The sequence below is a fragment of the Leucoraja erinacea genome, chromosome 3 (assembly GCF_028641065.1).
Source record: "Leucoraja erinacea ecotype New England chromosome 3, Leri_hhj_1, whole genome shotgun sequence".
In the NCBI taxonomy this organism is placed as follows: domain Eukaryota; kingdom Metazoa; phylum Chordata; class Chondrichthyes; order Rajiformes; family Rajidae; genus Leucoraja; species Leucoraja erinaceus.
In genome coordinates this window covers 64,364,808-64,391,301 of record NC_073379.1, presented here as the reverse complement: position 1 = coordinate 64,391,301, position 26,494 = coordinate 64,364,808, and the positions used below count along the sequence as shown (strand labels likewise).

The window sequence follows — 26,494 nt, the reverse complement described above, 5'->3', positions numbered from 1 at the left end:
TTACTCATCACCCTTTTGTCCAAGCAGATAACACTGTACGCAATAGGCATCTGTAAACCCATATCATTCTTCTGTCCTCGTTTCCAGAATATATCGCCCAATGTACTGGAAGAATCTGCTGTTTCAGATGATATTTTGTCCCCTGATGAAGATGGGATCTGTAGTGGAAGATACTTCAGTGAAAATGGTCTTGTGGGTTTACTAGAACAAACTGCTGAGCTCTTCAACACAGTAGGTGTACCTTTAGTATTCACTTACTTTTATTTTATTTTGGTTCTCCTTCACCATGTACCATGTGAAGGCAGATAATGTGACCCCTATCAGCAGCATCTCATCAGTAGACCATACGGAGATCTTAAAGAGTCGCTCACAGTAGATTTTGTCCTTGGATCAAGCAGGTTGAACTTGGCAAAGATTAGACCTCCTCCTCCAATGCAAAATCTTGCATTCCCTGTCTATCAGCACTGTGCAAATCTACCTTCACCACAAGGACTATAGTGCTTCATGGATACAGCTCATCATCACTACAGACAACTAGAGTTATCATGGTCATTACACAGTGGTCTTGCAACTGATGCCACAATCCATCAACAAAATAAAAAAAACAAATCACCGATCTTCATCTTGCAATGTTTTTCAAACAATTTGGCCACCAACAACTAAAATCTGTCCTTTTGTATTGAAAATGAAGAGATCACATTTCTAAGGACAGTGGTTGGTTCACTTAAATTCTACAAAATAATGACTAAATATAATAAAGTATGGCAAAATAATTACGCATAATAATGACAAAATAATTGGGGGGTGGGGGGGGGTGGAGAAGCAAAAATAATTACCAAAGATTGCATAGGGGTTTGGAAGGAAGCAAACCTAACTCGTGTCAAAAACCCGCTCCCTTCAAGTTTGCATACAGTTGCAAATGGATCAGGAGGGATGCTAAAAATACAAACATTAAAACCTATGTTTACTCATGTCAAATTCCCCTCCTCCCTTCAAGTTTCGACACCAATGCACAATTCAATATAAATACATTTTTAAAACAGTTGGCAATAATTTAGGGTATTCAGAAACCTGGTGCTCAATATTGGATTAATATATCGCACAATAAAACTTTTTTACTACCAAGCATGCATCACATTTTTCTTCCATTTTCAACTTAACACTGCCTTTCGAGGAGATGGGAAATGTTGGGAAGCTGTATCTGTTAGGGAGGAGATGCATCAATATCAAATCAACCCTCCTCTTTCTGGCATTTTTCAACATACTACCAATTCATTTTACTATTTAGTTTCAACTACTTTTTTCACCATTTATTTTCAATCAAAATACATGTGATCTATAACAAAAGAATTGACAGTGAGATTAGTATTGTTCCTCCTCAGAAGACCAAATTTTAAGAAAGATGCAAATAAACAATTGCAAGGAACTTGAACAAATGAATAACTAGTCTCTAGAACTAAGTAATCTTAACAATTTACAAAATGGAAGAAAGAAATATCTAATAATAGATTAATAAACAGATTAAACAGTTAATTATTTTCTGACAAATCATTACTCTGTTGATGTAATTGTTCTTTCTTTAGGCTTACATGTTTGAAACTGTGAACGAAGTTTACAAAGTTGTTATTCCAATCCAAGAAGCCCACAGAGATGTGAACAAACTGGCTTATATACACGAGAAGCTGAAAAAAGCATTTGACAGCATTACCCTAAAGGTAAGTTATCATTATTGCTGTCAACATAATTTTTTACAATTGTTGCATTTTCAGTTACTCTATGGATAAGGATGGAAATAATGTGTGTATAAAATCACCTTTGTTGGTGGCGCTGTAAAGTCATTTTTTTCTTTTTCTTTCATGCACATACTGAAGTAATAAGATTTCCAGCAATTGATGGAAAAAAAGTTGATTAGTTTCTGTGTTTCCGTCTAACACAGTCCCCTTTACACAAAAATGGACGCCTTGTCCTTTTAATTAATTTGATTAATAAATATATTTTTCCTTTGTTACCATGGCAACTCTTTCTAATGTATTGTACATAATCAAAATATTCTTATTGACCATCATGCTACAAAGCAGCCTCATGTTAATATGCCTATCATTATAATATATCCACATTATGTAAAGGGTAAATGTATTCATTATGTACTAAACCTTTGCAGCAACATTTTAACACCCCACGTGTTTATCTACATTAAAAATGTTTTTATTTTTCAAGGGAGCTAAACGAATGTTTGGAACATACTTCCGTGTGGCATTTTACGGAGCTAAATTTGGTGATTTGGATGAACAGGAATTTATTTACAAAGAGCCTGCCATCACAAAGTTGCCAGAAATTTCTCATCGACTGGAGGTAAACAAATCCATCATTGAAGTAGTCAGCTGGCAGCAGTGGTCAATTATTTTAATTCCCATTGAAGTTGGTATCTGGAAAGCATCGTACATCTCAGAGTCTATGTCAATAATCCGTCACCAATCCTCGGCTCTGGTTCACCCTCCTCTCTCTTTTTTATGTAGGCTATCTTCCCTCTCCATTCTCAGTCCCGAAGCAGGGTCTTAGCCTGAAACATCACCAATTTCATTCCCTTCCACTAGCTGCTCGACCCACTGAGTTCCTTCAATAGTTTGCTTTTTGCATCATACACCTGAGAGGTGTTTTCATTTCTTAAACAAAATCTAGCAATTACAACAACCGTGAGCACATAAACTAGCTTTATAATCCCACACATTGCCGAGGAGTGGGTTCACGATTAGAGCTGATGTTTTTTTCAGATGCGGCATTGAACTGAGACTCATAACATCTTCACTGCACTGTCAGTGCTAGTGCACTTCGAAGATTACAGAAATGTTGCGGGTTTGTCAGCATAGGAGAATTTGCCATTGAGGGTCATTCTGGATGGCCTGTTTAAAAATTAATCTGTCATATTATCTTGACCTTTTTCTATTGCTTTTCTGGGTGAGAGCAAAGTGCTAATCTTCCCAAATGTTTACCCTATCCACTGATACAAAGGATAGAATTGCAGTAGATGAGTAAGTTTGGAGACAACTTTATTCCAGGATGTGCATTTTCTGTTGCTGTTGGACTATAATATTTTGCATGGGAGTGTTCAAGTTGATGTACCTTGTACTTTTGATGTTGGATTGACATTAATACATGGCTTCTAACTGCTTGGCCCTGCCTTCTCTCTTCCCTTGCAATTGGCTCTGTCAATTCTCATTGTACTGCTTTAAAAGCAAAAACATAATATGTTAAACATAAAAGCAGCAGTGGATCATTTTGAGCAAGCCTTTCTCTGCATTGCTTTTTATCATGTCATGTTTCTTTACGAACATTACATTTCACCATTTTGGCATTCTTGAATTCCAAAAGATATTGGCCTGGGAAGAAGAATCTCAACCAAAGTGTGGTTCCTGCTGATGACACTGTAAAGCAATCGAAGTGTATTTAAACCTAAGGTTTTGATATACAGGTCCACCACTGATTTTCTGGCACCCTTGGTTCCAGAGCCTTTCTGGATTATCTTTTTTGCTGGACCAACAGAGGTCACGCCCTCTGAGAGTTCACTGGCACTAGAGCGGTCTAGATCGTAGCCTAAGCCACCCAGGAGCCGAGATACAGGCCTGCAAAGTCAGCCTTGGAAGTCGGGAATGGGAATGCATCCAGAGTTCCAGAGCTCTGGCCGGAGGTGGCAAATTTGACTCACCGACCGTCCGCAGAAATCGGTTATAGGAACGGATCTGCTGGCTCCTGCAGGTTGGAGTTCCAAACCGTGGCCAAAGGGAGCAAATTCGACCCACCAATCGGCGCGGAAGTCCCGATGGGGTCGAGATCCACCGGCTTAAGCGCCGCATTTTCGGGGTGATCACCAGTTGCCGGAAGATCAGTGGTGTACTTGTATTTCAAAAGTGAGATCAACAATTAAAATCTGCTTAGCAATTTACCAAACTCTGTCCATTTTGAAAAGTCTATCTACTTATCAAATTCAGTTGTAACGTGGGATCCTATGTTATTTTCCAAACAGGCATTTTACAGCCAGTGCTTTGGTGAAGGTAAGATGGAAGTAATTAAAGACTCCTGTCCTGTGGAGAAAGCAAAGCTGGATCCCAACAAGGTCAGGTGTAAATCACAGTGTGGACCCATTCCTCTTCAATGTTTGTTTGTGTTTTAATTTTGAAATCTTTGTAACAATCATTTTGTCCCTATATTCTGTTTTGAATTTTGTATTCTGCAATATGCCAGCATAAATGGGTATGGTTGGACAATGATTACGTTTCTGGACTACTAACTAAATATGATATGTGAAAAGAAAGAGATTAGTTAAAACAAATGTAGGTCCCTTGCAGTCAGAAACAGGTGAGTTGATCATGGGGAACAAGGATATGGCGGACCAATTGAATAACTACTTTGGTTCCGTCTTCACTAAGGAAGACATAAATAATTTGCCGGAAATAGCAGGTGACCGCGGGTCAAAGGCGTTGGAGGAATTGAGTGAAATCCAGGTTAGCCGAGAAGTGGTGTTGGGTAAATTGAATGGATTAAAGGCCGATAAATCCCCAGGACCAGATAGGCTGCATCCCAGAGTACTTAAGGAAGTAGCTCCAGAAATAGTGGATGCATTAGTAATAATCTTTCAAAACTCTTTAGATTCTGGAGTAGTTCCTGAGGATTGGCGGGTAGCAAACGCAACCCCACTTTTTAAGAAGGGAGGGAGAGAGAAAACGGGGAATTACAAACCAGTTAGTCTAACATCGGTAGTGGGGAAACTGCTAGAGTCAGTTATTAAAGATGGGATAGCAGCACATTTGGAAAGTGGTGAAATCATTGGACAAAGTCAGCATGGATTTATGAAAGGTAAATCATGTCTGACGAATCTTATAGAATTTTTCGAGGATGTAACTAGTAGCGTGGATAGGGGAGAACCAGTGGATGTGGTGTGTCTGGACTTCCAGAAGGCTTTCGACAAGGTCCCACATAAGAGATTAGTATGCAAACTTAAAGCACACGGCATTGGGGGTTCAGTATTGATGTGGATAGAGAACTGGCTGGCAAACAGGAAGCAAAGAGTGGGAGTAAACGGGTCCTTTTCACAATGGCAGGCAGTGACTAGTGGGGTACCGCAAGGCTCAGTGCTAGGACCCCAGCTATTTACAATATATATTAATGATCTGGATGAGGGAATTGAAGGCAATATCTCCAAGTTTGCGGATGACACGAAGCTGGGGGGCAGTGTTAGCTGTGAGGAGGATGCTAGGAGACTGCAAGGTGACTTGGATAGGCTGGGTGAGTGGGCAAATGTTTGGCAGATGCAGTATAATGTGGATAAGTGTGAGGTTATGCATTTTGGTGGCAAAAACAGGAAAGCAGACTATTATCTAAATGGTGGCCGACTAGGAAAAGGGGAGATGCAGCGAGACCTGGGTGTCATGGTACACCAGTCATTGAAAGTAGGCATGCAGGTGCAGCAGGCAGTGAAGAAAGCGAATGATATGTTAGCTTTCATAGCAAAAGGATTTGAGTATAGGAGCAGGGAGGTTCTACTGCAGTTGTACAGGGTCTTGGTGAGACCACACCTGGAGTATTGCGTACAGTTTTGGTCTCCAAATCTGAGGAAGGACATTCTTGCCATAGAGGGAGTGCAGAGAAGGTTCACCAGACTGATTCCTGGGATGTCAGGACTGTCTTATGAAGAAAGACTGGATAGACTTGGTTTATACTCGCTAGAATTTAGGAGACTGAGAGGGGATCTTATAGAAACTTACAAAATTCTTAAGGGGTTGGACAGGCTAGATGCAGGAAGATTGCTCCCGATGTTGGGGAAGTCCAGGACAAGGGGTCACAGCTTAAGGATAAGGGGGAAATCCTTTAAAACTGAGATGAGAAGAACTTTTTTCACACAGAGAGTGGTGAATCTCTGGAACTCTCTGCCACAGAGGGTAGTCGAGGGCAGTTCATTGGCTATATTTAAAAGGGAGTTAGATGTGGCCCTTGTGGCTAAGGGGATCAGAGGGTATGGAGAGAAGGCAGGTACGGGATACTGAGTTGGATGATCAGCCATGATCATATTGAATGGCGGTGCAGGCTCAAAGGGCCGAATGGCCTACTCCTGCACCTAATTTCTATGTTTCTATGTTTCTAAATACCTGGATTAATGAAGTTGAGACCAAAAGAGCAGTTCGAGAATTCAAACTTAAGAAATTAAACAAATGTGGAATACAATATTAACATTAGTAACAGTAACCTTGAAACTACTAGACCTTCAAAACCCCACCTGGCTGACTAATCTATCATGTCTACTCTGCCAACTGTATAACCGACTCTAGGCCCACCATTGTAGTCGGATCAGATTTGTCCAATAAAACGGCCTCACGAGCTATTGTTTGGGACAATTATGGGTGGACGGGCCAGCACTTCCCATGAAGGACTATTGATAAAACTATTGTAAACATCTTGGTAATGAAGATCCAACTTAGCAGAGATTCTGAATGACAGACTGGTATTTTCCTCCAAGACAGAGTGAAAGTCTATTGCAACATTCTTGGGTGCACTCTTGCTGTTGCTTTGGAGTATCACTGGTGCCTGCCTCAAATCCTATAGCTTAAAATCCCTCACCTAAATCAGTCTGACAAATGGTCCTTACATGAAACGATGTCTGTCCATTCCTTCCGTAGATGCTGTCCAACTCACTGAGTTCCTCTAGCACTTTTGAATAAGATCCCTCATGTTTGTGTTTCCAGGCCTACATACAAATAACCTTTGTTGAACCGTTCTTTGACGATTATGAAATGAAAGACAGAATCACCTACTTTGAAAAGAATTTCAACCTACGGCGCTTCATGTACACCACTCCGTTTACCAAGGACGGACGCCCCCGCGGGGACCTCAGCGAGCAGTACAAGAGAAAAACCATCCTGACAACTCTACATGCGTTCCCTTACATTAAAACCAGGATTAATGTCATTCAAAAAGAAGAGGTAAAAAAAGTTAATTAAATGAAGTGACAGCTAATTGAAAGATGCATGGGAATCATAGAGTCATAGAGTGATATAGTGTGGATACATGACCTTCGTCCCAACTTGCCCACACCGGGAAATATGTCCCAGCTACACTAGTCCCACCTGCCAGCATTTGCTCCATATCCCTCCATGCCTGCCCTATACATGTACCTGTCTAACTGTTTCTTAAATTTTGGGATAGTCCCTGCGTCTACTACCTCCTCTGGCAGCTTGTTCCATACATCCTCCACTCTTTGTGTAAAAAAAGTTACCGCTCAGATTCCTATTAAATCTTTTCCCCTTCACCTTAAACCTATGTCCTCTGGTATACCATTCACTTACTCTGGGCAAGAGACTGTGCATCTATCCGATCTATTCTTCTCATGATCTTGTATACCTCTATAAGATCACCCCTCATTCTCCTGCGCTCCAAGGAATGGAGTCTCAGCTTATTCAACCTCTGCCAGCAGCTCAGACCCTCCAGTCCTGGCAACATCCTCGTAAATGTTCTCTGTACCCTTTCCAGCTTGACAACATCTTTCCTATAACATGGTGCCTAGAACTGAACACAATGCGGCCTCCCCAACGTCTTGTATAACTGCCACATGACCTCCCAACTTCTATACCCAATACTCTGACTGATGAAGGCCAATGTGCCAAAACCCTTTCTAACCATCCAATCTCCCTGCGACTCCACCTTCAGACACCTGCACTCCTTGATCCCTCTGCTCTACAACTACCATTCTCTGTGTAGGTGCTGCCCATGTTAAACGTCCCAAAATGCAACATCTCATATTTTGTTGCATTAAATTCCATCAACCATTCCTCAGCCCACTTGGCCAATTGATCAAGATCCTGCTGCAATTTTTCACGACCACCTTCATTATACGTGAAATCTTCTTGTTACTGAAAACGATACAACTACCCATTCTTAAGCAATCTGTTCTTAACAAATTCAGGATCTTCGTGGCATCCATTTAACAAAATTGTACGACTGTGAGAAAGTATAGCAGTACATATTGGGGCTGCTCATTAAACATATTCTAATAAAAGAGGAAATAATGAAAGAATAAAATCAAGCCGTATAGAATGGTTAAACCAAGAACATAGAAAGTACATGCATAGGTTCTTTGATCCACAATGTTTGTGCCAAACATAATGTCATGTTAAATTCATTTAATTTGCCAACACAAATTCCATATTCCACTATGCCTTGCCTATCCATGTGCTTATCTAAAAGCCTCTTAAACGCCACAATCTTGCCTGCCTCTACCACTAACCTGGCAGCTCATTTCAGATATCCACCACCTTCTGTGTCAAAGAATGTGCGTCGCACATCCCCTTTAAACTTACCTCTCTTGCCCATCTTACCTTAAAGCTATGCCCTCGAGACTTTGACATTTCCACCCAATGAAAAATGTTCTCATCACCTACCCAATGTACACCTCTAATATTGTTAGGCTTCTATATGGGCTTCCCTTAACCTCTGCAGTTCCAAAGAAAAGTTTGTCCAACCTCTCCTTGTAGCCGCAAAACCAGGCAACATTCTGATAGAATCATCAGCTCCCTTTCCACAGCCTCAACATCCTTCCTACAATGTTGCAACCAGAACTGCACACAATATTCCAAATGTGGCCTAACCAAAGTCTTGTGGAGCTGCATCCTGACTTCCTGACTCCTATACTCCACGCCCCATTGAGGCTCAAATTTTATCCCAAAATGTTTTTCCTTTCATTTACAGAAGCCAATTGCAATATTTTTGACTATTGTAAGTAGGTTTCACAATGGTAACATGAGAAGTACTTTGGTATGGAATGAAAAACGGCAATCAGAGTAGCAACCATTGTCCTTGAAATGCAAATATCAACTGTAAATTATGTATGAGCAATGCAGTATCTTTTACTGGTTGAATTTAAATGGTTGGTTCTCCAAAGCTTTCATAATCTGAAAGGATGGCTGCATCAGAAAAACAGAAGATAAAACCTGATAAGCAGCACACAAAGATTTCATAAATGAAGCAAGTTCAATTACAAATTGTTCTGCCAAATTCCCCACTTTCCCAGCTCTCTGTTTACTATCTCTATTTTAATGCTGTGGCCTTAGCTCATATCTCTTCCTAGTCCATTTAGTTTAGGGTTGTGAGTTAGACACTGAATTGTCACTCTCATTGAAATGCACACAAAACCTGGAAGACTTGGTCCCAAGAGCTGTTTAACAATTAAGAACAGGTGTGATATTACTAGGTTTGGTTTCACCCGGTAAAGCTGAAAGCTTTTTACAGTACAGTGATCAATGAATAGAAAGTTTCAGTATCTTTTGGATTTTAATTGCTGATATCTGATGCCACCCAATGTCATAAATACAGAACAAGAGTATTTACAGTGGGAATAGATTTCAAATTTGTTTTCAATTATAGCAGGTGGAAAAGGAATAATGTTATTTTGTTGTGCAGTTTATCCTCACGCCTATTGAGGTAGCTATTGAGGACATGCAGAAGAAAACGCTTGAATTGGCAGTTGCAACTCACCAGGAACCTCCAGATGCCAAGATGCTTCAGATGGTTCTGCAAGGCTCCGTGGGAACTACTGTAAACCAGGTAGCACACCAACTATTCTGTGTCATCTTTCTGTTAAGTTGCATGTTTTATCCCAGATGGCTTTGTACCGTAAAGCCTTTAATAACTGTGCTTGCATTTACTGTATGAAAGGGTCACTTTTTGATAGAAACATAGAAATATAGGTGCAGTAGGCCATTCAGCCCTTTGAGCCAGCACTGCCATTCAATGTGGTCCTGGCTGATCATCTAAAATCAATACCCCATTCCTGCTTTTTCCCCATATCCCTTGATACCTTTAGCCCTAAGAGCTAAATCTAATTCTCCCTTGAAACCATCCAGTGAGTTGGCCTCCACTGCCTTCTGTGGCAATGAATTCCACAGATTCACAACTCTCTGGGTGGAAGTTTTTCCTCATCTCAGTCCTAAATGGCCTCCCCCTTATTCTTAAACTGTGACCCCTGGTTCTTGACTCCCCCAACATTGAGAACATTTTTCCTGCGTCTAGCCTGTCCAATCCTTAAAAATTTTACGTTTCTATAAGATTCCCTCTCATCCTTCTAAATTCCAATGAATACAAGCCCAGTCACTGCAGTGTAATGCATGGAAAACATTCTTCAATATTTCTAATTAAGATGTCAAGAATTTATCAAAAAGGTAAACTCCATTAAAAATCAATCTAACAAAGATTTATCAAATTTTACGAAACAGTGTTCAAAGCAGTGTGAAAATTAATTTAAATATATTTTCCTTGGTTTGTATGTGGATAGCATAATAAAACAATTTTGGAAATAGATTAGCAATATATTCTATATTAAAAAAATTGAAAAGGATTAATCCAGCCATCATATTTCACATGTGCAATTATTTCATGGCTTGTTGGAACATGAATATGTGACTCCAGTCTGCCTGCCTTGCTTTATTTCTTTTTGGTTAAGCTGCACAAAAGGCTTTAAGATTTCTTGAATGGGAGTAACGATGGAGAAACAAATGAACAGGATGTTAGAAGCTGGATTCACTTGGGTCCCCTGCTCTGTGCAACATGTGGCTAGAATCTCAGATGTCCTGTTTGCTGAAGAGAGAAGGGAAAATTCATTAGAAAACTCCTTCAGAGACCGTTTAGACTTTCGGGGAACTTCTGAAATCAATGAATTTCTGACAATATTTCTTGCCTTGTGGAGGTTGCAACAGATAATATCAAAAAGTCGGAAAGATCATAGATTTACAGAGGGTATTAACTGTACGGAGTCTGTACATTCTCCCCGTGACCTGTGTGGGTTTGTTCTGGTTTCCTCCCACACTCCAAAGACATACAGGTTTGTAGGTTAATTGGCTTCGGTAAAATTGAAAATTGTCCCAAGTGTGTGTGTAGTGTAGTGTTAATGTGCGGCAATCGCTGTTCGGCATGCACTCAGTGGGCTAAAGGGCCTGTTTCCATGCTCTATCTCTAAACTAAACTAATTAACTTTTTAATGCCTTTGTGGTTCACTAGTAAAAAAATAAGCTATTTGGAATAGCTTAGTATACGTTATTGTGAGCTCCTGCCTCCCTTTATTGGAGTAGTTTACTTTTTCCAGAAAGTAATTGGGTCAGGCAGCTGTGGCTCCTTTGTCAACAAGTTAAACAACTACTAGACAACATCCTAAATTGTGGGATTTAGAATTTTAGTGGGTATGACGCAGCCCCGGAATTTGGTTTGGATTATAATTATTCTGGTCCAAATGCAGATTGACAAATGTAAACTTCTCACTGATAATTCATAAGCAGACGAGGTTTCCAAGAGCCAATCATATAAAAAGCAGCAACCTCATAGTCAAATCGAGTTCACTTGTGCAATCTCTACTTCATAAAATAACACCAAAATAACCCATCTCTAATAATGTTCTAATAATGTTTTAATATTTAGCAAATGTGTGCATTAAGACCAGTCTCTGATTTTGTTTTTATTTCTATAACTTGTATTGTTTATGGTTTTGTTCTCTACAAACAAATCAAAGCACCAGCCTTATTTCTAAATGGTTGTTTCTCACTCCACCTTGTAACAGGGTCCTTTAGAAGTAGCTCAAGTGTTTCTGGCTGAAATTCCAGAGAATTCAAACCTCTTCCGACATCACAATAAACTGAGATTATGTTTCAAAGAATTTATTATGCGGTGAGTTGAATCTTTTGCTGGATGAATTATTTGTTGAAACTCCAAATGAAATGTGCATAAGGTCAGTGGCACCACAGATTTTTCCAGCTAGTAACTGGGTGGTGTAGATGAGAAGATGTTGTTACATAATCGGGTTCATTCAATTTAGATGGGGTGATGATAGAAGAATAACAATAAATGACTGAAGGAAAATTGGATCCCCATTAATAATTGCTGTCTAATAATCTGCTAGAAATGCCCATCTCAGGCAGAGAGAAGTCTGACGTTGACAAACATAGAAACATAGAAAATAGGTGCAGGAGGAGGCCATTCAGCACTTCGAGCCAGCACCGGTGTACAAGGACACCCAGGTCTCGTCATGAGTTAGTCTGCCAATAACGGATATGGTTTGTGAAAATAACGGGTGCCTTTCTAACCATTATCCTCGCAAAGAGTTCAGGGAAAAAGGTGAGGGGAATCTTTGATCAGAACAATGGATAAAATATAAGCACAAGATGTCAGTTTTTTTCGACGATGCCCTATGATCAAAACCTGTCTTAAAAAACCTTAGCGTCACAACTTCAGATTTAATTTCTTATGCATTAGTGCATCGATCACCGCATCTCTCTTTGGGTAAAACTTCAAAATAAACAATTAAAAACAAGTGGATGAGCACAAATGAAGATTTGAACAAGCCTTAATTTGTTGGGAATATATTAACAATGTGCTAATTTAGAATGAAAAATTAGAGTGGCATCGTGGTGCTGCTGGTAGAGTTGCTGGCTCACAATGCCAGAGACCTTGGTTTGATCCTGACCTTGGGTACTGTCTATGTGGAGTTTGCACATTCTCCCTGTGACCACGAGGGTTTCCTGTGGGTTCGCCAATTTCCTCCCACATCCCAAAGACATGCAGGTTTGCAGTTTAATTAACTTCTATAAAATTGCCCCTAATGTGTAGCGAATGGATGAGAAAGTGGGAAGGTTGGCCCAAGGGTCTGTTTCCATGCTGTGTTTCTAAACTAAACTAAGGGTATGGCGTGTATACTGAACAAGCTGCCAGAAGAGGTAGTTGAGGCAGGTACTATAACAACACTTAAAAGACATTTGGAATTGTACATGGATAGGATAGGTTTAGGATCAAACGCAGGCAGGTGAAACTAGTTTGGATGAGGCAACTTAGTCAGCATGGGTAGGTTGGGCCAAAGGGCCTGTTTTGCGCTGTAAGACTATGACTAAGTCTTTTTCATCCTTTGCCTTAAGTAGCATGTTCTAAATATTATCCATTAAAACCAGTCCAATCATTTCAGAATCAAAATATTCGGCAGCTAATTTTGTCAACTAATTAATACATATTTCACATTTTTTTTAAATTAAGATAAAATTAATCAATATATGGTCCTGGTTCACCTGATCTAACTCTAGTAGGGAGGAAGGGAGTAGGTTAATGCAAACTGAGGACACAGCAGAGGTAATCAGATTCAATTTTAATTGTCATTGTCAGCGTACAGTTGTGTACGATTACAAAGTGGGATAAGCAGAAAGAGCAACAGACAATTTTTCAGTCCAATATAGAGGAGAAAGTGCATTCCTAGCAAACAATATTTTATCTTCATAAATGGAGATAAAAATCAGTATATTAAATATAGAACCACAGCAATATGAAATGGACTAACTTTGAAAGGAATTAATATAATACTTCTTATTCCAGTGATGCTTTATTGTTTTTTACTGACCCAAGTCTTTACTCGTGCATGCTTCCCTTGCAGATGTGGAGATGCTGTAGAGAAAAATAAGCACCTGATTACTTCCGACCAAAAAGAATATCAACAAGAACTGAAAAAGAATTACAACAAATTAAAAGAGAATCTGAGACCGATGATTGGGAGAAAGATCCCAGACCTGTACAAACCAATAATAAAAATTCAACGCGCATCCAAGTAAGATGCTCAAGTCCAAAATTATTAACTCTTTTGTTACTTAGCGTCACGAAGAGAGAAATATATTAACATTATATCTCAGTTTGGATTACACATAGAACTTTACCAAACTGAACAATCTGTTAGGTTTTTTTTCTGGAATTTGCTAGTTTTTTTTTTAATTTATATTTATTTTAGTGGGGATTAGATTGATTGTTTTTCCAAACAAAGTTGAGCCTACTTTCATTTTATTGGGCTTGCAAAACATTATTCTGTCACAGAAGGGGATTGAAGAATTGGTGGGGGGGGAGGGGGATTAGCTATAAAGCTACAATGGTTGGTGGAATATAATAATGCTGACAACCTGAGAACAGTTTAAAAAGTGTAAACCTGGAAGTTCATTCATAAGGCTGTGCAATTGTGAGCGAGCAGTCAGTACATTGATACAGGGTTTGTGCAACTAAATGTTTTAATGTACTTTGTTTAGAGCATTAGCACATTCAGGGCATGCAGTAGGTTAATTAATTTTGTTTATACAGAGATGAGGTACTGATATGTAACTTGCATCACCCTAGTGAGATAAGCTCGTAGCAAGAAAGCCAAAGTCACTGTTTGAAGGGAACGATATGTTGATCTTAAGTCTGTACTTATACATGCATTAGGATAAGGGTTTGCCTGACTCACTTGCTTGCAGTACCTGCCACCCTGTTGTATACCTGATCAGTTGATCAAAATACATGCCAGCAAGTGTGAGAATTGCTGAAGGGGGCATACTGGGTAATTGCACAGTTCATTGACCCCGAGCCCTGTCGGGGTGCAGACATTAAATGGGTCCATTCATGGGATGGCATTGGGTGCAGCTGCAAAGGTGCAAGCTGGTGTCCTGCACAAATCTTGTCACAAGAAGATTATGATGGAGGCTTCTGTTATCTGTAAACTTAGTTTTGAACTCCCAGGTAACTGAGTTATGAAGTGCAATGTATGATGTGATTGTTGGACGTAAATACCATGAACATCCAAAGGTTGATTCCCATGAACAGCAACATGATAATGGCCCAATCAGGCAATTTTCCCTTGACTCTCAGTCTGACCCAAAACGTTACCTATTCCCTTTCTCCAGAGATGCTGTCTGACCCATTGCGTTACTCCAGCTTTTTGTGTCTATCTTTTCTTCCTCTGTTGCTGTTTGAGAGATGAGTATGCACCTGGAAAGTAAGAATAACAAAATCCGCTGATTTCCTTGAAATCTTCAGTTTCATGCCTCGTGCAGAAGACTGCACCTCCTTTGCAGCACAGTCATGGTTCCACTGGAACCTGAGCCAGCGTTGGGGATGGAGACAGATATAATAATGGCATTTAAGAAACTTTTAGTTAGGTACATAAATTTGCATGGACAAGGGTATATGGATGTAGAAACAAAGAACTGCAGATGCTGGTTAATACACAAAAGGATACAAAGTGATGGACTAACTCAGCAGGTCAGGCGGCACCTCTGGAGAACATGGATAGGTGATGTTTAAGGTCGAATCAGACTGGATATGGATCATGTGCAGGCAGTTGGGATTAGTTTAATTTGTTTGTTTTTTTTTTAAATTAGAAGTACGGTAAATTACAATACTACACAACACATATATCTTAATACATTTTTTGTACCGCTTCATTTTTTTTTTTTTTTAGTCTGAGATTAGTTTAATTTGGCATCACATTTGGCACATACATTGTGGGTCGAAGGGCCTGTTCCCGTGCTGTACTGTTCAATGTTCTGTGTTAAGTGTCTGAGGTGAGTCTTGAATTCACCAGCTTCTAACATCCGAAGTATCATTAACAAAGCCACAATTTTCCACTTTGCTATTAAGTATCCTATCAACCTTTGGATCTGTACAGACACATGGATAAATTACTAGAGGGTGGACCCTGTGCAGACGGAGCCAGTGCTTCCAAGACAGGAAAGGGAAGGGTTCTGGATGAATAATTAGCATTATTTCAAATGCAAGAATATCTGATGTGGCAATATATTTGATTTTAATGCTATATTCAATCATTATTGGTAACTTATTTTTTTCTACTGTAAGGGAATCATTCAAACGATCAAGCTTTAAGAAATATGAATCATCACTATCCAACTCACAGAGCAGCTGATGGAATCTGTCAAAGAGACCCCAGGAACCACTTTTTTCACATTCATTTCAACTAAAGGCAATTCATGAAGTTCTATCATCCATCAAAACAATTGTATAAGAAATCTGAAAACTACAATCAGTTACCTTCTTCAAAAACAAAACACTTCAGAAATAACACATGGATGAACACTGATATCATTTACTCCATGGATAGATGAAGCTGCCTCAACCGGCTGTTCGTTAATCCAACTTGCCAATGGGGCTCTGATGACTTGTTATTTGCACCTTTTCCTAACAATAGTAATACATACATGGTTTGTATTTAATTTGTTTCCCAACTCATCAATGTGTGCTATGATGTTTACATAAACTGCAGTTGCATCTTCTAATTTAAAGTACAGCAAGTATGTCATATTCCATAAGGTCTCAGCTGGTGCTGTATAATATGGATGGTTATTTTTCATTGTCATTTAATTTTTTTTAAAGATAGGCTCTTTATTGTTATTGATGTAATCCTGTTTTATAAGTGTAACATGTGCATTGAATCAATCAGGTTTCTTTAGTTCAGTCAGATGTCAATAATGTGTTCTGCAACTCCTACAGATATACCTCCATTATTAAATTAACTGAAGTTCAGCTATTTTATCGATAGGACCTACTTATTAAGCATATTGCAACACAGTATCATCAGAATAGCATTGACTTGCAATTTTTCGTGCAACCAGCTTTTACATTCCTTGGTCCAAGCTGGAAAAAACTTGTGTTTGAATCAATAATGAATTTTACATGAACTGCTGTAAGCATTCAATGAAATATATGTTGACTCTATGAGCTAACTGCAAGTATCCCAGTAAATCCACATAGTCAATCCTCGTTTCCTACTGTCTTGAAAATTAAGCCTTCTCTATTGTCAAAAATAATTTGCACAGGATCACCACCCCTTAAAAGCTGCTCCGCCTAGAGATGACTGGAGCATGTGGAAAAGCAATGCAATTTTGTTTTTTTCATCACGTACATCCAAGTTTCAAAATATGTCTCTGATCTTGAACTAGAAATGGAGGCAACATTGCAGACTGCCTTAATTCTTCATTGATTGTATATTACTGTATCTAATGTACAGGATCTTTCAATCATGCAACTCAGCATCTGCCAAGTGAAGGTGGCGCAAATGCTTCAAATGTTCTTCTATATTAAGCATTCCTTTTGTTTTTTATTTGGATTCGAAATAATGTATATTGTATGTATAGATGAGATTCTGTTTGTAAAAGTAAAATGCTTTTCTAAAAAACATGAAATATTGATGTAAATGTATCATTGAATTACTTCCATCAGTCTGAAGAAGGGTTTCGGCCCGAAATGTTGCCTATTTCCTTCGCTCCATAGATGCAGCTGCACCCGCTGAGTTTCTCCAGCATTTTTGTGTACCTTTCATTGAATTATTTGCTCTTTACATTCTAGAATCTTTGACAATCAAAGCAGATAGAAGTGGAGCTAGTTTGTTCTCAACCCTTTTGCCTGTCTTTCCCCCCTTTTTATATTATTGCTGACATCAGTTTAATTCACTTAATGTTGCAGTTCCTAGCTGAATGATTACTGTGACATAAAAGCTGTTTCTCTTGTTCCCAGTTCTGATGAAGGGTCCCAGACTCAAAACATTAACAATACTCTTTCCAGAGATTCTGCCTGACCTGCTGAGCTTTTCCACCATTTTCTCTTTTTCAATTTCAGGTTTCCAACATCTGCAGTGTTTTTATTTGATTTCCACATTCTATTACACTGCTCAATACGTACTCACATGTATTGACCTTCCCCTTTCATTTTCCCAGCCATAAAGCTAAATTGCCAACCAAATAAAAGAGAAGTCTGGAACTTGCCAATATTGAAATTGCCTTTGTTCTCATCCAATAACCTCTGAACTGGAGGAAAAACATGCCTTTATTTGGAGTGCACCTGGTCCCAGGATGATCCAGGACCACTCCTGACCCAGTGGTCAGTACATTGGTGGACAAAGAGCACAGAAGCTCCAACATCTGATCACCAACATGCCCAATACCACCAGATTCAAATGAAAATGGCAATGCACAACCGGTGATTATTTTCCAAACTACTGCCTTAATATTGTCATAGAACATAAAACAGTAGCAGTCCATGCAGAACATGCTGCCAAGTTAAACTGGTCTCTCCTGCCTGCATGTGATCCATATCCCTCCATTCCCTGCATGTCCATGGGCCTATCCAAAATCCTCAACCACCATTATGATATCTAAAAGCCAAAGGTGATGCATTGGCCTTTTTTTTTAAATTGGCTAACAATGACAAACACGAAAATCCTGAAGCTGAACCATAAATATAAAAAACAAATAAATGGGTCTACATGCTTTCCATGATGTAGCTCGACATTCAGAGTGTTAATATTTCTAACCTAGAGGTAGAATGTACCAATCAAGTTCCAGTCTGTGCTCCACTCAACATGAGAAGAGGAGTGGGCTACATGTCTGCTCCTCCATTCATTGAGATCATGGTTAATAGTTGTTTGCCTCTATTCCATTTTCCTGCACTAATCTATTTTATTTGATCCCCTAAAAATATATTGGTCTCTATCTTGAATATACTTTGTGACATAGCCTCCACAGCCCTCTTGAGTAGTGAATATCAACCCCAGGTGTTGAAGCTCCTTGTGCCTCTATCATGAATGGCAACCCATTATTTTGTGAATCTAACACCCAGACAGGAGAAACATCATTGTTACATCTACCCTGCCAGAATTTTGTACATGACATCCAACAACTTCAAACTCCAACTTCAAGTCCAACCATTTATACCCCAAGGATAATTACATAGACTTTCTCTTCTGTACACTGTATTATACAATGGAAACACTCTGTTGGCAAACACCCTCCCCAACTGAAATGAAGAAAGGGCTCTGGGTCCTCCCCGAATTACAACTGCACATCCAATGGACAATTCCTACATATGAATGAGTATTTGGGAGACCAGCACAATGAAAGGGGATGGCATTGCTGGCTGCTGCAGGCATCTCCTGACACACAGTAACAGGACAAGAGAGAGAGCTAGATAGGGCTCTTAAAAATAGCGGAGTCAGGGGATATGGGGAGAAGGCAGGAATGGGGTACTGATTGGGGATGATCAACCATGATCACATTGAATGGCGGTACTGGCTCGAAGGGCCGAATGGCCTACTCCTGCACCTATTGTCTATTGACATTTCCACATGCTCCCTCCACATGTCCCTCACCACCAAGCCACAACAATCTGTGCTGGGTCAAGCCAAGCAGAGCTGGGAACGTTAAGCAGAATCACTCACTCATTCACTGTCAATGAGACTGGCTGGTGGCCATTCTTCCTGTGCCTGCTTGTCCTCCCATCACAGCTGTTTCTATGATCCTCCCACACGCTTTGTTTATAATCCTTTCCGATTTATGACAGTTCTCAGGAACAGAACACTGTTGTAGCCTGGGGACTGCCTGGAAGTAATTTGTTGAGTTGAAACAAATAGGCATCATTTTAACTGGGTGGGCAAACATTTATCAGTAAAATGACCGTCTAGTCAGAGTGCAACGACCAGTCATGGATGTGACTGGCATATTCCCATTAATATAATGCAGCATGAAGTGTATCAGCTGTAGACTAACCTCACATACAGATACTGGAAAAATACCTCAAATTGCATTCTACAAAATGTTGCAAATGACACTCAGAATTTTGATCCAAACCACAGCTGAGAAAACACAGTGAGAATTAAATTAATGCACAAGTATCTGGAAGCTCAGAAAATATACATTAGCATTTCATATGTTCACCAGTGACTGACACATGTTATTTTGTTTGCTTCTTGCAGAAGTGGATGGATCAACTGTGCATTTTCCCCTTTCTCTATTTAAGTTTCTAATTTCTACTTTTTGAACACACATGGGAGACAGAATGACATCTAATAATACTAGCTTTAAATCAAATCAAAATTATGATTACACCACTGTTCCCTTGGCATGCATATTTTTCAATCATGGTAAAGACAGGAACTATAATAGGAGATCGGGGAATGCAATTTCAAGTTGTTCTGTGATTCCATTTATTCCAATTGCATACACTTTCCGGGTGGTCAAGGGATTAAATATATTGGTTTATTTCCAGTATTGACTGCTTGACAAAATGGATCATAGGCCAGAGTATGTGGGGAAGGATTTAAATTGTCTTGCACTGCTGGAAGAGTACAGCAGTCAATCTCAATTCTCGAGCTCAGGAATCATCTCATGTGAATGGATATACACAGCTGTAGAGGGGACTCTGGAATTCTTTTAACAAATGAGCATCACTGTGATTTCTGACATGTGGTCGAAGGACCATACTTATGCAAACAGTAGATAACAGTCCAATTAACATATAACTGAATCAGTACAGATCTGAGTTTAACGATGAGTGAAATGTAATTGGATCCTCACTTCACTTCACCACCAGTCATGATTGCTGAGTACATTAGTACACTTTTGTGTATGGTACTCTCATTCTTGTATCTGGATGGATGTTACCAAACATGCATCTTGGCTGTATATCCTATCACAGGTATCAAAGCTATTCGATATAACACTGTTAGGTAATGGAAATATTAAAACAGTGGAAAAGAACAAATGTAGTGTCCAAATAATGAAGGATCGAATAATGTAGAAGAGGCCGATCAAAATAAACAAAATAGTTAGCTAATGCGCCACACTATATAAAGACAATTAATATGATTAATCAGCTTGAAGGTTAAAGTTGAGAGATTTTTACATATTTTTTACAAATATTTCTTCTACGGACCTTGGGATGTGTTATATTTTGTTTTTGCATGGAGGAGCAAATTGGATCAGAAGTGGCTTATTTTGAGCTGCAAAGTCTGAAGTCCTGTGAAAGTGAGAAACAGACCCACCCTTTCACCTACTAACCACATCAAAAGAAAAATCCAAAGCTCAAGCTGTGCATGTCCCATTCATGTCTTTGTTTTGATCTTCTGTCTAATCCATCTGGAGAAACAAATGCTGGCAGAAGAACCTTTTTATTTATTTTCACTTAAAACTCAGTATCAACACAAATCTTACGGTGAAGAAGCTATGCTCTTACCTTGTACTACCCTGTCCATAAATCTGTCCATCTGTCAATGTCACAAAATAAACTCTCCTCCAAAGATTCAGAAAGAAACTGCTTAAAAGTAGACTCCATTTTTCCCTCTGCTTTAATTAATTGTATTTTTATTTCAGTGGGGTGTAGGCGTGTAAAATATTGGAATTGAATCAGCTTCAAAGGTAATGTAGTCATTATTCCAGTAACCTGCCAGGATTTATGAGAATACTGATCATTCGGAATATATAGAGTTTTAACGGTGACTATCACAACAAGAAGAAAAAGTGAAGGTAACAACATTGTTGAAAACAATGGAAAGACAAAAAATTATACTCTCTTCAATTAATCTGATCAAATAAATGCTTGGTATTAAAATGATGCGTCACTATTACCTTGTCACTATCAACTAACATTTATGACAACCTTATGTTAATATTCTTTTATAATGTAAAATGAAGTTTATTGTCAGAATCCCCTCTTTTGAGAGTCAATATTCACGGCTTTGTATCTCCATCTTCAAGTTCGCCGACGACACTGCTGTTGTCGGACAAATCACAGATGGCGATGAGTCAGAGTATAGAAGTGAGATCGACCGATTGACCAAGTGGTGCCAGCACAACAACCTGGCTCTCAACACCTGCAAAACCAATGAACTGATTGCGGACTTTGGAAGAGGAAGGACGACGACCCACAATCCTGTTGGCGGAGTCAAAAAATTCAAACTCCTTCGGCGAACTTGAAGATGGAGTTTGCACTGTGTCCGGTTACACAGTCATGAGTAGAGTGAGTAGAGCAGGGGGCTGAGCACGCAGCCTTGGGGTGTTCCCGTACTGATTGCTAATTAGGAAGAAGTGTTTCTGCCAATTAGAACAGACTGTTGTCTGTGGATGAGGAAAGAGGCACTCAAGAAAATCTTTCCTGGACCCTGTACACTGATTAAATTATAAAGAAAGCACATCAACATTCCTGAGAAGATTATGGAGATTTGGTATGTCAGATCGGATTTTCTTGAACTTCTACAGGTATACAGTAGAGAGCATATTGACTGGTTGCATCATGGTCTGGTTCGTCAACTTGAATGCCCAGGAGCGAAAAAGACTACAAAAAGTTGTGAACACTGCCCAATCCATCTCCGGTTCTGACCTCCCCACCATCGAAGGGATTTACTGGTGTTTCTGCTTAAAAAGGCAGCCAGCTTCATCAGAGGCCCACACAACCCTGGCTATGTACTCATTTCACTCCTGCCATTGGGAAGAAGGTACAGGAGCTTGAAAACTCTAACGTCCAGGTTCAGGAACAGCTTTTCCCGAGTCTATTCCCCCATCAGGCTATTGTACACTACAACCTCAAATAAGCTCTGAACTACAATAGACTATTATTGTTATTATTGCACTCATATATTGTATGATTTTTTGTGTGTACATATGTGTATATGTTTATGTGTGTGTGTATTTGTGAGTATACACACTGAACCTTTTTCTCTCTTGTTTATTATATTGTTCACAGTGTATCATCTTTACATATTCTGTTGTGCAGCAGCAAGTAAGAATGACATTGCTCTATCTAGGAGATATGACAATAAAACACTCTTGACTCTCTTGAGTCTTGAATACAAAAGGAGGGGCATCATGATGCAGCTGTACAAGTCATTGGTGAGACACAAACTGCTGTGTGCTTGTAATACTGTGTGCAGTTTTGATCACCTAGCTATAGCAAGGATGGCATTAAGTTTGAAAGGTGCAGCAAATATTCACCTGGACTTGTGGGCTTGTTCTAGGGAGAGGCAGGATGGACTGAGACTTTATTTTAAAGAGTCGGGGAGGCTGAGGGGTGATCTTATTGAAATGTAAAACATCCTGAAGGGCACGGATAAAGTGAACACTCACTCTTTTCTCCAGAGTAATGGATTCTAAAACTCGAAGACATAGACTTAAGCTGAGAAAGAGGAGATTTAAGAAGAACCTCAGGAGCACTCTTTCACACTGAGGTTATTCTGTATCTGGGAATGAGCTGCCAGAGGAAGCTATGGACGCAGGTGCTATAATTACTGTAAAGACATTTGGGCAGATATATTGATAGGAAGAGTTTGGATAATTGTGGATCAAATGTAACCCAGAATGCAAACTTGGTCAGTATGGACAAGTTGGGCCAAAAGACTTGATTCCATGCTGTGTAATTATATTTTATAACATTTTACAAAACAGCTCGTCCTTGCTGCTGATAACATAGCCCTGCCAAAGCAGGATCCAACCTGGCAGGACATTTGTATGGATCCCGCAGAGTACATGGTGGGGAGTCCATTGAACTTCACATTCCCACATGGAATCCGGTGAGGAGTCCAATGTCAAGCTCAATCATCAACAGCAGTGAGTAGATGGCTACAACTTCATGACTGACCAGCTCAGGTGAGAGTACACAAAAAGTTCAATTTCACTTGATACCATGCGATGCACCTGTGTACAGGTGTTACTAGCCATGCAAGAATGGCATCTGAAGAGAGGTCTCAACCCATGATGTCACCCATTCCGTCACTCCAGGGATGCTGTCTGAGTTGAGTTACTCCAGCCTTTTGTGTCTATCTGCGGTTTAAACCAGAATCTGCAGTTCCTTCTAACTCAAGAATGATATCAATTTGTGTACCACATGCATTTGACAAAGCTGCTGCTACTTCTCTTAAGTCCTTCACCAGGAAAGCAGTTGGATACCATAACAGTGGGATACATTTAGTGAAAGGCAGTGGAAGTAGATTCTTTCCTGAACCACTTTTTGGAAGCCAGTCAAACTTTATTTGACGTTAATACTGATTAAACACTATTAAATACTGTAAGTAATTGTTATGTTTTAGCTTATTTAAATCTATTTGCACACTTGCATATCTTCAACGTGTATTTATAAATCACACAAAGCCTTTGAATGGTTCAGTCTCAATCTTGTGGGATAAGACTTTGGTGATGGTGGTGAACCTGGCGACCAGAGAATCCCTATATTTAAATAAATGCTGGCACAGGAATTGAGGGAAGCTTGCCATAGGAGGCAACCTTAGGTACAGATGGCCAAGGTGTAGAAACAAGGAAATGCAGATGCTAGTTTACAAAAAAAATACCCAAAGTGCTGGAGTAATTCAGCAGCTCAGGCAGCGTCTCGAGAAAATATAGATAGATCAAGTTTCAGGTCTGAACTCTTCCTCAGACTGATTGGCAGGATGGGGGGGAGAGAAAGCTGGAAGAGAGGAGGGGCTGGTCAAAGCCTTGCAGATAATAGGTTGATACGGGGGGGGGGGAGAAATTGGGGGTTAAATAAGGGAAGAAGAAGAGGTAGGGTGATGTAGTAGTTACCTAAAATTTGCTCCAGTAGCTGTAATTATTTTGTTCCAGTTGTATTTTGGCACTCTTCAGAAAAATGTCATCCAGAGCAATTATTCGTAGTGATTTGACATTGAGAAACTGTTTAGTGTATTTTCTTTAGACAGATTTCTCTAATAGGCATTTCAGAACTGGATTATTTTGATTCAGCCGAGCAGGATTATTAAATTCCTATGCGATTCAGATTCCTTTCTACAAATTACTCAGCAGAGAAAATAGTATCTTTCACATAGATTAAAATGGACAATGAATGTTACAGTGGAAAGGACAGTATGCTAACATGTTGCACCTTTCCATCAATTATGCAGTATGATATGTGCTATCCTCTTGTCTATAACAGCCTCTGAATGATTACTGCGAGGTAATTTGACCCTGAGCCTCTCCTAATTCCCTAATAGCTTTCAAATGTGCTATTTGCGCCAAAGATCATTACAGCAATGCACTGGTAATTTGCTGACCAAGGAATCCATGCTGTAAATTCATTGCAGCTGCTCGACTGTTCATCACAAGGCACAGTAAATTTGTTGAAGAATTTGGTTTATAGTTAAAAGTGTGCCCTACCACATCTAATAACCATAACCATGCAGAATTAAACATTAGGCCATAATTAGTTTGCAGAGTGGTTGATTTTATTTACGCAATCCACTTGTAGGATGTTAAGAATTCTGGCATGATAATTTGCAGAAAATGTAAGTTTGTATCTTTGCAAATGGACAGAGCAGGCAACTATATATCTCCTTAATCAATCAGATCGAGGGCATTAAATTTATAGAGTGCAACAGTGGAGGGATAATTTGGAATCGGTGAACAGGTTCAGAAACACCACCTGTCTGCCTGTATATTGTGGGCTGATGGGCCTCTTCTCCGTGGATTTTACCTTGTCGTGCTGGAGAAGCTTGTGTGGTCCTGAGAGCGATGCTGTCTGGAGCTATGCTCCTGGTAGGGCCACCCATGGTGGTAAGGTCGAGGGGGAGGACTCTGACAAAGAGCAATCCAACCAAGACCTCAACGGTGGAACAGACGGAGGATGATGGCTGACCTTAGTGGAGCGTCACAACCGCTGGGAAGGTGGCTGAAGGCTGCAGCCGAAAAGGGTCTCCGGTCGTCTTGGACTCCATGCCACTGGATCATGACCCAGATCTGTCAAGGACCGTGTGGTGGGTGTCTGTGCACTAGTCTCCCCATGTTAAACAAAGTCACGCACTGGCGTCCTCCAACCTTGGAGACACCCATGGTTAGCCATGACTGAAGTGGGGCTAAGAAGAAGATGGGCCTGTTTCTATGCTGCATGATTCGATGAGAAAATTGTTGGAAAACAGGATGAAAGGAGAGTTATCGTGGGAGCAAATTGTGGCTCAAAATAGTTGTGATATACAGAAAATAGTTAGAATGGCAGATAGACAATGAGTTCAATATAAACTGGAAGTATAAAATAAATAAACTAGCATTCCAAGCGCCTGAAAAACTATAATCCTTTATAAAGTTGGGATCTTGCTAAATTGTGTAGATATATTTATGGTTGCAAATAGTTGGTAAATGTGTTTAACATTACTATTATAAAATGCAGAATTTAACACCCCATGCCTGAAGTAACTGCAGAACCTTCTTAATTTCTGCATACTTTCTTGTACAAAAATAGAGTACTGAATGTGAATGATTACAAACAATGGTGTTTGATATAAATAACTTTTGTAGGTTTGTTAAATACAATTCAATTATGGAGGGAATGTAAAACATTAACAGTTTAACCCAGCTGAAAACTTACCAATCACTTGGCTTGAAGCCTGACTATGGAGTCTTGAAGACAACATATTAAACTTGAGATGACACAAGAAATTGGAGATGATGAATACTGATCAAAAATAAAAAGTGCTGGAGGAACTCAACAGGTCGGGCAATAGCTGTGGAGGGAATGGCAGTATTACTTGAAATTGAAGAATTTGTTGTTCATACTGTTGGGTTGTAACTTACCAAAATGGAATATGATGTGCTGTTTTTCTGGTTTACATGTGGCCTCACTCTGGCAATGGAGGAGGCCAGGGACATAAAGGCCAATATTGGAAGGGAAGTTAAAAATGGCAAGCTCCAAGGGCATGTTTAGCAAAATAGTTGTCTAGTCTATACTTGGTTTTGCTGATGCGAAGGAATTAAAGGAAACTTGCACATTACTGAGTCTTTCTCTGCGAGGTGTGCTGCCTTCTTCATTATAGGTTAAACTGAGGCTCCTCGTGCCCTCTCAGGTTGACGTGGAACATTTTGGGGGTACTATCGCCATCGCCAGCTTTGACTTTGAGCAAAGT

The 26,494-nt window shown here is 39.7% G+C and overlaps 1 protein-coding gene and 1 long non-coding RNA gene across 2 annotated transcripts in view; one reads left to right on the top strand and one right to left on the bottom strand.

Annotated features, from left to right (window-relative positions):
* The window catches only part of dock8 (dedicator of cytokinesis 8), a 192,763-nt gene extending 171,559 nt beyond the window's left edge, over positions 1-21,204 (top strand). Inside the window, 9 exon segments of the mRNA XM_055632820.1 lie at positions 88-231; positions 1,584-1,715; positions 2,218-2,352; positions 4,022-4,111; positions 6,735-6,971; positions 9,445-9,588; positions 11,591-11,697; positions 13,445-13,615; positions 15,667-21,204. Coding sequence (XP_055488795.1) covers positions 88-231; positions 1,584-1,715; positions 2,218-2,352; positions 4,022-4,111; positions 6,735-6,971; positions 9,445-9,588; positions 11,591-11,697; positions 13,445-13,615; positions 15,667-15,733 — 1,227 coding nt within the window. The 3' untranslated portion in view covers positions 15,734-21,204.
* On the bottom strand, positions 23-26,457 carry LOC129695667 (uncharacterized). Its single transcript, XR_008723207.1, has 3 exons — positions 25,960-26,457; positions 13,412-13,455; positions 23-158 (listed from the first exon to the last, which is right to left on the bottom strand). It is a non-coding gene; the product is annotated as an uncharacterized LOC129695667 (long non-coding RNA).
* Positions 26,458-26,494: the final 37 nt, after the last annotated feature.